The sequence below is a fragment of the Myodes glareolus genome, chromosome 3 (genome assembly GCF_982192425.1).
Source record: "Myodes glareolus chromosome 3, mMyoGla1.1, whole genome shotgun sequence".
NCBI classification, from domain to species: domain Eukaryota; kingdom Metazoa; phylum Chordata; class Mammalia; order Rodentia; family Cricetidae; genus Myodes; species Myodes glareolus.
In genome coordinates this window covers 25709240-25721403 of record NC_142028.1, presented here as the reverse complement: position 1 = coordinate 25721403, position 12164 = coordinate 25709240, and the positions used below count along the sequence as shown (strand labels likewise).

Below are 12164 nucleotides of genomic sequence, written 5' to 3'. Positions count from 1 at the left end.
TCAGTTTACTTGTTTATGCCAGTGAGCCACACCCCCAGCCTAAAGAACCAAATTGGAGTTGGTTGGTTGGTTGGTTGGTTGGTTGGTCGGTCGGTTGGTTGGTTGGTTGGTCTGTCTTTGGGGAGTGGAATAAGAGGTGGTTTATTCTGGAGTCATTTTCAGTGGCCATGATCCCAGGAACATAGATTTAGGCTACCCCAAAATTCCATATTCCAACATGGAAGCAGTTCCATGAAGTTTTATAGTTTACAGAACAAACAGAGCTATAAATCAAGGCAGGTTAAAAAAATCCATTGGTGGGTCCATCAGAGAGGCAGGTCCAGCATGAGGAGGGAAGCTTCTCTATAGGCCCAAGGTGTTATCTGGTGATGTTCTTGGTGGTCTGTTAAGTCAATTATTCCAAAAGGATTTTATTTTAATCTATTCTAAGATTCCTTTTTTAAATGCATTTATTATTACATCCCTAAAAGTGAGACAAATCACTGGCATGCTAGGTCCTAAGCACCACTGTCCTCTCTTTCCCAAGAGTTTCAGATAATGGTGCACACAGCCACTAGGCAACACCTTTGGCCCTGGGAAATGAAGAAGGATGTTCAAAAAACCAGTTCCCGGTTGGTTCACAATAGGGCTTGGTGGTGACCAGTCCAGCCATGCTGAGTCCTATCCTCCTGAGACCTGCAGCTGGGCACCTTGCTCAGTCTGGCACTAATCTTCCTTCACACCCCACCCTCCTCATCATCTGGAAGCAGACTGAATGCAGCAAGCAGTTACCTGGTCAGTCACAAGGCGGCTGTGACTCAATCCCACCCTGCTGTCTGATCCCTCTTCTTCGTTTGACTCCCCCTAGTCTGGCATGACTACCCTTTTCAAAGCCCCACGAACACCACAGCTTCCAGTCAGTGCTGCCTCTGGCATCGACCTAGCTCTGTCTGCCTCTACTTCTAGACCACTGAGCTCTGAGAAACATACTGGAGGTTGTACTTTTCCCAGTTCCTGTGTCTCCAGTGCTGTCAGCATGGACTTACTCTCGTCTCCTTCGGCAGAGCCTGACCTATAATTTGATCATAACTGAAAATCCACAGGCAGCTTCCTTTTTAGGCCAAGACTCTACTTGGCAACAACTTGTATAGAAAAAGTAGGCTCCATCTCCAGATTACCCAGGCCACCACGGTGCAAGGAAACTCCATGATGGTGTCCGGACATCCAGAGCCCTAGATTACAGCCCTCCTGAAGCATGGCACCCTCTTTTCTCTGACACAGAAGTGGAATAAGATTCAATATTCACAAGGTAGAAGAGAGGCCAAACATTGAGGAAGTGTATTAAGTCATTTGTTGAAAGAGAAGAAAGAAAAGTTAACCACACGGGGAGTGAGGTGAGAAAGAATGTGTAAAGAGCACCCAGGATTTTTGGTCTGTCTACACCAAAATCACCACTGACAGCATTGTGTATCTAACAAGTCATTTGAGACCATGTCATAACACTGTTCTGAGTATGTACATGCAGATACACACACATACAAACACACACACACACACACACACACACACACACACACACACTCCTTCTAGGGCAGGGCTGAAACACTGTTCCAATTCAAAGCAATTTTATCAAGAACAACTAATTGTTCTACTCCCTTTGGCTTCATTGCTTTGTCCTCTTCAAAACAGGATTTCCCACCATTTGTACATGTCATTTCTGGGGTCTGGGACCCTATCTAAAATCAATCAATGAGTTGATTGTCAAAATGCAAGCCCAGAGCACCTCTTTGGGTGGCAGCAACTGTTCACCGGTCCCAAAGAAAACGAGGTCACTCCCGGGCATCATTGTGTCATTTGAATAGATCCCAAAGCAGATGGTATGAGCAGAGGGCCCCCCAAAAGACCAATTAAGACAAGACACAAAGAAACAGTCAAGGGATTCCCATGATAAGATCCTTAAAAATTATCTTTAATTGATGCCAAATATGAACAGATCATGAAATGACAGAACCAAGTAAAATTGCATAGATGAAAACTATGCGCATTATTAGGTTCTCCATTCGTAACATTCACTATCCTCGACCCGACATGGTAAACGGTTAGGGCAAGGCAAGTGCAGGGGAGATGAGATGAGACATGTCCGTAACTCAAGGAGGCAGCAACTGGCAAAGCCAAAGAACAAAACAGAACAGCATCAGCTTCAATGGTTTGTCGTCCTGAGGGTGCACTTCAAATTAATACTTCTCGACTTTAGTGTTCAGCCTCAGGAATACTTTATCTTTAATCTTAGAGGTATGTCACAGAGTCCACGTCACTTATGGCTGCTGTATAAACAGTACCTAAACAGTGCACTGAAGAGGAAAGAGACTCCTGCAAGTTTGGGAAAGGGAAGACAACTTGTGACCTAGCATATTCTGCAAGCGCTTTTCTTGTTTGATTTTCTTTCGTCATTCTATTTTTTGTTTCTTCTTTTGTGATTTAGGAACAAAACTTTTCTAGGTCCTTTGAAATTTCACATCACAAATTCCCTGGGAACTTCTAAATAAAAGCCACTGTAACCCGGGTTAACCTCCTCAAAACTGTCTTAGGGACAGCAGAGCCTAACCCTCTGCTAGCACACTGACATTCCCATGAGTGAATGAGCAAAGAGGCCATTTGCTCTCAAGGCTTCGAACCTTGTGTCTATGCCCTGAATGAGTTTGCACAGTGGCCCAAAGTAATGGGCTAGTTTTGGTTAACAATTCACTTCCTGCTTGCTTCTTTACAAAAGTGGTAAGTAAATGTACATTCCTTGAAGATTTACCTGAGTCATTCTGGACACGTTTGCATATACCCTGAAGTCCCATGCTATAAAGGTAAGTACTACTGTATCACACCATAGGTGGGAGTCTATCTCCTGAGATAGTTCAACCGAGCTTGTGCCTGCTCCTTTAATTCTAGTTTGTTTGTCTTCTCAAAATGAATATAAATATCAAAAGGCCTCACTCTTGCTTGGAAAAGGCTGGAAGATAACGTGGTTGTTTGGCAGTTTATAGTCTTTCTAACAATTTTATACTATGGATGGTTACCACCCACCAATTCTCACCACTCCCAGGCTAAGTCATTCCTGGAAGAAAATGGGGAATTACTGTCGGCTAACATTCCCTCTCTACTTTCTGTTCAATCCAGTCTACCAAACAAGGAACAAAACTTTCAAGTTGCCTTTTTTAAAAGAAAAAAAATGTGTTCTGAGGCCTCCTATAGTGAGCATGAGGTTGAAAACTAATTTTTTACTGATTCTTTTAGACACTACTTTGAAAAATTTGTAACTACACCCAACATGAAGAAAGTCCATTCTGGGTTGAATGTCATTTCTACTTAGGAAAATTTCTCAGCCACCACTCAGATGCTTTTTTCTGTTCTACTCTCAAGAGGATCAAGGCTGTGGTAGCCTCTCTGCTTCATTTCCACCACAGTAGAACCTAAACCCACCACACAGTTCCATTTTAGAGAAACAACTGTTCACTGACTACAATATGGGAAGAATATCTGACCTGGCATTCTGGACTAATCCACAAACACTGCCAGTGAACAGACGTCACTGAGCTTCAGAATTCAAGTCTCGGAGGGGAGTTAGGTGAGGGGTGTGCACTGATGTGCACAGATGGAGAGGGGGAGAGAAAAGCCAAACCAAAACAAACCTTTTCCTGGCTCTAGTCAGTCTTCTAGAAATCTGAGGATAGAGGAAATGAATATCTTTGGTCTCTCTGATTCAGATCACTTGAAGTGAGTTAAGCACTTCAGAGATTCTGGGATGGCTAATAGCCACGGGATGGCCTGACCCTTCCAAGGGCACCCTATTGAACTAGGGCCCTGCACCTTGGAAGAGCTGGGTTATGGCTATCAGTGCATCATAAGTCTTCTCCTTCCAGAGAAAACGGGTATAAGCATCAGGGCATGGCATGAGCTATCAAGGCTCGGTACCTAAGAAGGGGTGAAAGGTCAGGAAGTCTGGGGAAGGGAGTATGAAGTGGACCAAACGAGAGTCACTCCTTAGTAGGCAGTTTAGTAAAGTGCACCTTCAGGTCTACAAAGACATTTCAGCACGTTTCAGTGTAGGGGTAAGAGCTAGGTCAAAGGTCGCATGCCTATGCTACACAGACAATCCCTGTACTCCTTGTCATCCGGTTCACTGAAATGAGCTACAGATGGATAACCAGCATCCATAGCCCCCATCCACTCCAACTTCATAACAACAGCGCATCCCCAACCCCAGGCAGACCGCTTCTCCACATGCAGCACTTGTCCTTGTAACAGATACAGAAGAGTCAACCTGTCCAGGACACAGCCACAGAGGCAGACCAAGTGTCCAGAGATTGACTGATGAGTCTCAGCTTCATTGTCTCATCCTCTAACCCATCCATCCCATAGTACTGAGTGGATTATTGCTGTTGACAGAGTTCTGTTGTGTCCTACATCTCAGAGTCAAAATAAAACTACAAGCTATCCCTGGAGACTAGAGGGAGAGTTGGCATTTTGCCCCCAACTGGAGACTTGGAAGCTTGTAGAAGACTGATGATCTAAGGTTCAAAGAATGAGCCACACATGGGAGGGGTTAATACCCTGTAGTCAGAGGTTGGGCAGTCCTTGGCCCCTCATCTTCCAGGATATGTGTTGTGTTCTCCATGAATACCCACAAAAGTTCCACAGGGAAAGAAAATGTCCTTCTTCCTTCAGTTGAGCTGGACAGCCTGGATGTCAGCATAGCTTCCCGGTTGATGGCCTCACTTCTTGTCTGAAGACTGGGTGGGGGGAAGGGATGGAAGTACCAAGGAAGATCCCAGAAGAAGCCAGGCAAGGATGTAAGGCAGACAGTAGTAGGCAGCCACATGCTAAAAGCAGTATGAAGGTTCCCCACTCCAGCATCCTTAAAAAGGCAATGAATGCCCCTCCATTGGTGAATAGCTGCTGAACTCCAGAGCCTGTGTGATACGGCGATCTTTCAGCAGGACACAGTGTCCCCGTCATTCGCTGGATTCAACGGCTGGGGCAGCAGCAGTCAGATGTCCAGTCAGTGAAGTGACTTTCACATGGGACAATCATAGGAGCATCATAGGCATTATCTATAGGAGGTTGGCCAAGAAGGCTGGCCTATGAGAGGTCACTGTGAGCCAAGGGTTCCCATAATTAGCAACGATACCCCCAAAGACCAGACTCTCGGAGATCTGCAAAGAGCTGTAGCTGTCAGGGAGAAGGTGGGGAGAAGGAACCACTGAACCCGAGGAAGCTCTGTCTGTCCAGAGTGGCCTTCCACATTCCCCAAAACATTTCGCTTGCCTTCCGATGGAGAAGAAAACAAAACAGAACAGAACAGATTTACGGTTCCCTTCCAGTTCAAAGCTGGGTCTCAGTTCATGTCCAGAGTGGGGCTGTCAAAGAGACCAAGTCCAGTAGATGGCCAGAGAGGCAGCACCTGCTTTCTCTTTCTCTTCTTTGGGGCTCTGAGGGTGGTGTGCTCTCCTCACAGTGGTGAAGTGAGAAGGTGAGGATGGAAAAACAAACAAAACCAAAAAAGCGAAAGGTCTGTGCCCCAACCCTTCCTCCCCTTTGTTAAATAACTTCCCAGCTGAGTTATGGAGGCACTTTCTGCGGTTCACCGTGGGTACAGATAAAGGCACTAAGCAACTATTAAATCAATTGGCTGAGTTTCTTCAGGGAGCCTCAAGGGGAGGGCCAAAGTCTCTATAGACTTCAAATCATGACAGCAAAAAGAAATCACTTCTGCTCTGGGTGCATGAAGAGATAAACATTACCACTTACATCCTAGGAATGCACCAGAAACCATGCAATATTGCACCTTTTTTTGTTTGTTTGTTTTGCTTGTATGTATGTTCAGCTAGAAAGAATGCTTGTCTTAGGTGTTTTAAATACCTTGATGACTTATTTTAGTTTTCCACAGTTGTCCCTTAAAGGATGGGCATATTGGTCCTCTCTCTGCCTAGACCTGTACAGAAGCTTCACATTTCCCTGAGCAAAGGCAGGAAAACTGACGGGAGTGTCCCCCACCCCCAACCCCACCCCCATTGTTTCTTTTTGGGCCCTCTCATCCCACGGACTTATGATTTTTAGTATTTTCTAATTTTTATTACTGAAATCATGCATTAATTAAGTGAAGGTACATCTTAATCAAATAGGCCATAATGCTGACTAAGAGAACATGCTTAGAGCTCCAAAAAGGGATTGTTCCCATCTGACTAACATGTGTACTTAAATACAGTACTTTAGTTGCTAAGAAAAGAGTTAATAAATGAAGGAGTGCACTTTTGGTGAATGCAAATGACAAAGGGCCTATATTCAGAAGAGTCAATTTCAACGTAAGCTTATCCCTAGTGTCTGGGTTAACTGTCTCGGCATGCTATTATAAAAGAAGTGTTATCAGATTCAAACATGCTTACCATTTAACTCTTGTGCTCTTGCAATAAGGAGGCTAAGGTGGGAAGGTTTTACAACCACTTCTCAAGGTCAGGGGTCAGGGTGCAGGATTAGTGAGAAAAGACCTCTATTTGGATCATCTGCAGTCGAGAGAACTTAGCAGCTCTACAGATGAATCAACGCATTTAATCAATTACCCTTTTCTTAGAGAATAGACTAGGAGCATGGGGCAGATGGAAAATCCCAACGGACTGGGACCAGTAACAGATGTATACGTTGCTTGGAGAACCAGCCTTAATTAGTCCGGATTTTGGTTGCCTTGTATGCAATTCAGTTCATCAAAATAAAAGCATTTGTTCCCTGGCCACTGAGGCTGTTACATGTTCCGCGGGGTACACTATCTGAAATGTGGTGTGCACTTTGCAAAGATTTTAGAGTGGAGTCCCATGCAAATTGGAATTTTATATTCCTAAGTGCTCATTTGACTTTTAAGGTTTCTTAAAAAAAAACAAACTTATGCCAAAAGACTGGAAATATTTCAGTACAGGGAAGGCATGAGTCTTATTCCATACAGACTCCTTAATGGCCAGCATTGAAGCCAGTTTTATAAAATACTTTCTTTTCTCGTTTCTAGTAAAATGAAAATAGTTTTTTTTTTTCTAATGGATCTTGAAAGCTTCAGGTTTGCCACTCCCCAGATTCACAATGCAACAATGCATTGACAGGTAAAGCATCCGAAGACTAAATGGTTTGTAAGGTATCTACAGGGTGGGGCAAGAGTCATCAGGGCTTTTGTTTGGGGCTTTTGCTTGCTTGCCTGTTGCTTTTTAAACATCGGTCAGGAGCTTGCTCTTATTAACGCAGTTTTGATCAGCTGTGGTGCAGTTACCAGTTCTGATATTAGCCTGTCTGTAATGGGCTATGCTATTGTTCATATCGTCTTCAATCTCCATGTACTCAGATTTGCTGATAGTAGAGGAGCTGCGGCGGCTGAGGTCACTGTCAGAGGCTAAGTTAGGAGAACTAACGTGGAGCAACTGAGCCTGCTCTTCCCCCTCAGTTTCTCGGTGGTAGAAATAGTTGAAATTGGACACAATGACAGGTACGGGCAGGGCAATTGTCAGCACACCAGCGATGGCACACAAGGAGCCCACGATCTTGCCTCCAATTGTCACAGGGTACATGTCACCGTATCCCACAGTGGTCATGGACACCACCGCCCACCAGAAAGCATCGGGGATACTGGAGAAGTGCGACTCAGCTTCTTCCGCCTCGGCAAAGTACACTGCGCTAGAAAACAATATGACCCCAATGAAGAGGAAAAAGATGAGCAGCCCTAACTCCCTCATGCTAGCTTTGAGGGTCTGGCCCAGAATCTGGAGGCCCTTAGAGTGGCGAGAGAGTTTGAAGATTCTGAACACCCTTACCAAGCGGATGACCCTGAGGATGGCCAGGGAAGTGGCCTGCTCGCCCTTCTGATTTCCCTCCTGCTCAGCTATCTCCGTGCCCAGGGTAATGAAATAAGGAATGATGGCCACGATGTCGATGAAGTTCATGATGTTCTTAAAGAAGTCTGTCTTGCTGGGGCAGGCGAAGAAGCGCACCACCAGCTCAAAAGAGAACCAGATGATACACAAGGTTTCCACAATGAAGAAGGGGTCTGTGAAGATGTTGGAAGTATAGATGACCGTGGTGTTGTCGATGCGGTGAATGGTGCCCGTGAAGTCCTTGTCATCCTTCAGCTCAGGGAGAGTCTCCAGGCAAAAGATGACTATGGAGATGAGGATGACCATGACAGATACAATGGCGATAACCCTGGCAGGCCCTGAGCTCTCCGGATACTCAAAGAGCAGCCACACCTGGCGCTGGTACTCCTTCTCAGGTAGGGGGCGCTCTTCTTCCTTGATGAAGCCCTCATCTTCCCGGAACTTCTCCATGGCCTCCTCGCCCAACTCGTAAAATTTGATCTCCTCAGAGAACATGTCCAGGGGCACATTGACCGGCCTGCGCAGGCGGCCCCCTGACTGGTAGTAATAAAGGATAGCATCGAAGCTGGGCCGGTTGCGGTCAAAGAAGTACTCGTTCCTTAGGGGGTCGAAGTAGCGCATGCGTTTCTTTGGGTTGCCCAGCAGCGTGTTGGGGAATTGTGCCAGGGTCTTGAGTTGCGTCTCGAAGCGTAGCCCGGAGATGTTAATCACCACGCGTTCGCAGCATTCGTGGTCGTCGTGGTCGGCCTGCCGTGGGTAGCTGCCATCCTGGGGGTGACCCGGAGCGGCGGAAGCCTCGTCCGCATTCTCCCCCGACATCACCGTCATGATGGAAGCAGGGTGCAGAGGTGGGAGGCCAGGAGAGAGCCCGGGGTGTGAAGGAGCGAAGGAAGAGGGGTGGGGCGAGGGAAGAGGGGTGGGGGGGACCCAGGCGCCCCCCCCACCGGAGAGTGAGTCTCCCCCACGCTCACGGGGAGGGGCTTCAGAGCCAGGAGGTTCAGAGGTCTGCAACTTTGCTAGTTACCACCTCCCCCTCCTCCACTCTGCCTTTTACCCAATTTGGAAAACCTGAGAGCCCCCAGTGCAGCTTTTTTGAGAGGTTTGGGTTTGGGGGGTGTGCTCTGTTTTTCTGTGTAGGTGAGTGGGTTTTTCTTCCTGCTCTGATTGCCTTAGCGCACACCTGCCATCGCTCCGGGGCTCACCGCAGCTCCCCTCCCCTCCTGCAGCCCTCCTAGGACCCGGTGCAGTGCCAGCTCAGCAGATCCCCACGCCTGTCACCCCCTTTGCTGCTCCTTGGCTCTCCCCCCTCCTACCCCTCTTCGCCTGCCGCCTTCTAAGCTCTCACGGGGCAATCGATGGACGCTGCAGAGAAATAAAAAGTGATACGAGGGTAGAAGATCAGAAGCATTCCTATGGGACGAACCTATAGACACCGAAGAGCACAGACTACTAGCTTTTGTAGAACACACCGGACTTATACTGGGGTTAACACATACGCACAAACAGACACACAACAGACACCCAGAAATCCAAGTTTGGAAATCTTCCATCCCACTTTTCCCCAATGCCCAACAGCCGATCTGTTTACAACTTCGTTAAACTGGAGATCGGAAAAGCGCTTAGAGATGCTGGAGGAGCTCCGGGCCCTGGCCAGCAACCCCTCACCCTTAGCCTCCCCCACCCTATCACCATAACCTCGGATTCTGCAGCCCCTAACTGGGAAGCTCCCTACCTGGCCGGCCGGCTTGGCGCAGGGGCGGTGCTGAGTCGGCGGAGAGTCGGAATGCGGCAGGTCTCCACTGCAGCAGCCGGAGCGAGCCACGGCCACCTCCACAGCAGCATCCGAGAGGCACCGAGCACCTCGCGGTCCGTGTCCTTCCTCTCTCAGGGGTCCGATCGTTTTATCGAGCAGCTATGGGGGAAATGTCCGTTCCCTACCCCCATTCTCACACGGTGCAGGCAACCTGGAGGCTCTGATCTCTCTCCGGTGCAGGGAGTTCCGGAAGATGCGGGGTGAAAAAACAAAAAGGCCACCCTCTCCCGAGTCACCCAAGCAAATGGTGATAAGCAGCACTGTCGCCCCCTCCGAACACGATGGGAGCCCTTGATTCGATCCCGAGGGAGGCGGGCGGCCCAAAGCCTGGCTCTACATGGCTCTAGGGTCTCCGCACCACCGCACGAACCTTGTTCCACGGCGTGCCCGGAGCCTTCAGCAGCTCGGAGTGGGGCAGAGAGCGTGCGGCCGCAGGTCCGCACGGTCCATTTCTGGGCGCTGCAAGATCAGCAGAAACCTGAGAAAGCGCCTGGAATGCGGAGCAGCGATTGGCCCACCCGGGCGTGGGTTGGGGAGGGCGGGGGAGGGCAGGAGCGAGGAGGAAGATGGAAAATATGAGGGGGTGGTTTGGCAGAGGGGGGTTGTCATTCAGTTCCCATCCTTGCCAGCACTGCTTTTCTTCTTTTTCCCTCCTCTCTTCCTCGAAAAGCCCACCACCAACTCCTCTTCTCCGGTGGCCCGCAGCCCCGCCCACGCACGGCCCTTAGCTGCGCGCGCGACCTTCCCCGGGAATTTCACATTGGAGATGGTCAGGTCCGACGCAATGCAGGCGGTGATGTCCCTGGCAGAACTCCTTGGACCGGTCTGCTTTGGATGCAGTCACAAAAGCAATTCTCTGGCATCCCGCTCCTCTTCGCCTCCCCGCCCCTCCCCCAGGGGCCTCTCTGTCCAACCCACCCTACTTCCCCCCCCCCACCCCAACCTCCATGCCAGCCGCACTCTGAGGGGTGCAGAGTTTGGTTAGAGCGTTGCAGTTGAGGATCCCTGGGATTCATCCACGTAGTGTTACTGCGAGAAGGTGGTACTAAGTGTCTGTTCATCTTGAACCTACCAGAGGGAGCTGAAGTTTTCTTACAGTCAAAATATTCTGAAATGCAGAAAATATTGGGGGGGGGCGGTGGGCGATGGTGTCGTGGGTTTGTGGGTTGTCTGCCAACTTGGTGCTAATTGGAACAAACCTGAGGAGAAGCAAGTCGCCCATTTGTCTCCCACCCTCGGTCCTGCCTCCCGCACTCTCCATCCACCCACTCAGTGACTCTCTGTCCCCTCAGGACCACTTTCTCGGCTCTGGACATATTCGTGCAAGGGTCCCTACAGAAGCTCGGGGCAGTCTGAGCTAGGGACCTGCGCGGCGTCCCCAGAGGCGTTGCGCCTGGGGAGACAGGGAGGAGGCAGCCAACAACTCTGGTCCTTCCAGCTGCCGCTGAGCAGCCCGCAAGAACCCAGAGACGCCGCTGATTGGTTCCTCGCCCGGCCTTCGCACCGCCCCTTCGCACCACCGCGACTCGCGTTGCCTCCCGCCCACACCACCCACCACTTTAATCAAAGCCAATGATCGCGTCCTCCTGGCTCTATTGTGGCTAGTGAAAGGCAGGGGACTTTACAAGGATCCCGGGGATACAGCTAGTTAAATCCCTCCTCCAGATTCAGAGCCCGGCTTTTCTTTCAGAAAAATAAGTGTTCGTTCTCTCCTCTCCTCCAGATTCCTACCCTGGCTTTTCTTCCACGAACAGCAAGTTCTATGGCACACTACTCCTTCCCACCTTAAACTCCACCCAGTGCACGCTGGTCCCTCCATCCCAGAAACTCCATGCCCTCCCCTTCTTCTGCACTAAAGCTCTATTGGTTTAAAAAAAAAAAAAAAAAGGTAGTAAACGCAAGGCTCTACCATGAAATGCCAAGTACTGTGGTTTGGTGGCGACTGCAGCTCGAATCTCATTCTGAGCCTGCTGCATGTAACAAACGTTTCCCAGCCATGCCCTAGCAGGGCACGTCCGTCTGTCTTCCCGGTTCTTCAGTTTCACTGCGGCGCTCTCACACTCTTCTTCCTGCTCCTGAATTCTAGTTTCCTGTACATGGCCTGGTCCTGATGCATCCCTTATTGGAAAAGTGTCTCAGACGACATAGGATCCCAAGTCATAATTTCAGAGCAGTGTAGGATACCTGGGTCCTCCACATGCCTAATAGATGTGATTAAAGTGGGATTTGAACTTCCAAGGAACTGGGGAAAAACGTTTTGGAGACAAGAATTCAGCATTTTTCACACGAATCCTCGGCTGCTAGGGGCCTGAAGGCATTCAGCAGAAGTTTGCTCTGTCCCAGCTCTGAGCCAGGCATGTCCTAGTGCTGTGTGGCCAGACAAGACACACAGGTGCCAGAGGACAGAGCACTTCCATTCAATAGCAGGCACAGACAATGAATCAATAAACCTAGACAGTAGATCCAGTACTAGT

At 49.0% G+C, this 12164-nt stretch overlaps 1 protein-coding gene across 1 annotated transcript; it reads right to left on the bottom strand.

The window, feature by feature from the left end:
* Positions 1-1927: 1927 nt before the first annotated feature.
* Kcna1 (potassium voltage-gated channel subfamily A member 1) lies at positions 1928-10500 on the bottom strand. Its single transcript, XM_048444094.3, has 2 exons — positions 9610-10500; positions 1928-9239 (listed from the first exon to the last, which is right to left on the bottom strand). Exon 2 carries the CDS (start codon positions 8703-8705, stop codon positions 7218-7220), a length of 1488 nt encoding a protein of 495 aa, XP_048300051.2. The 5' UTR covers positions 8706-9239; positions 9610-10500; the 3' UTR covers positions 1928-7217.
* Between the last annotated feature and the right edge of the window lie 1664 nt (positions 10501-12164).

What these genes read in the sequence shown, in the direction of transcription:
- Kcna1 (XM_048444094.3), bottom strand. Translation starts at nt 8,705, where the DNA reads ATGACGGTGATGTCGGGGGAGAATGCGGACGAGGCTTCCGCCGCTCCG.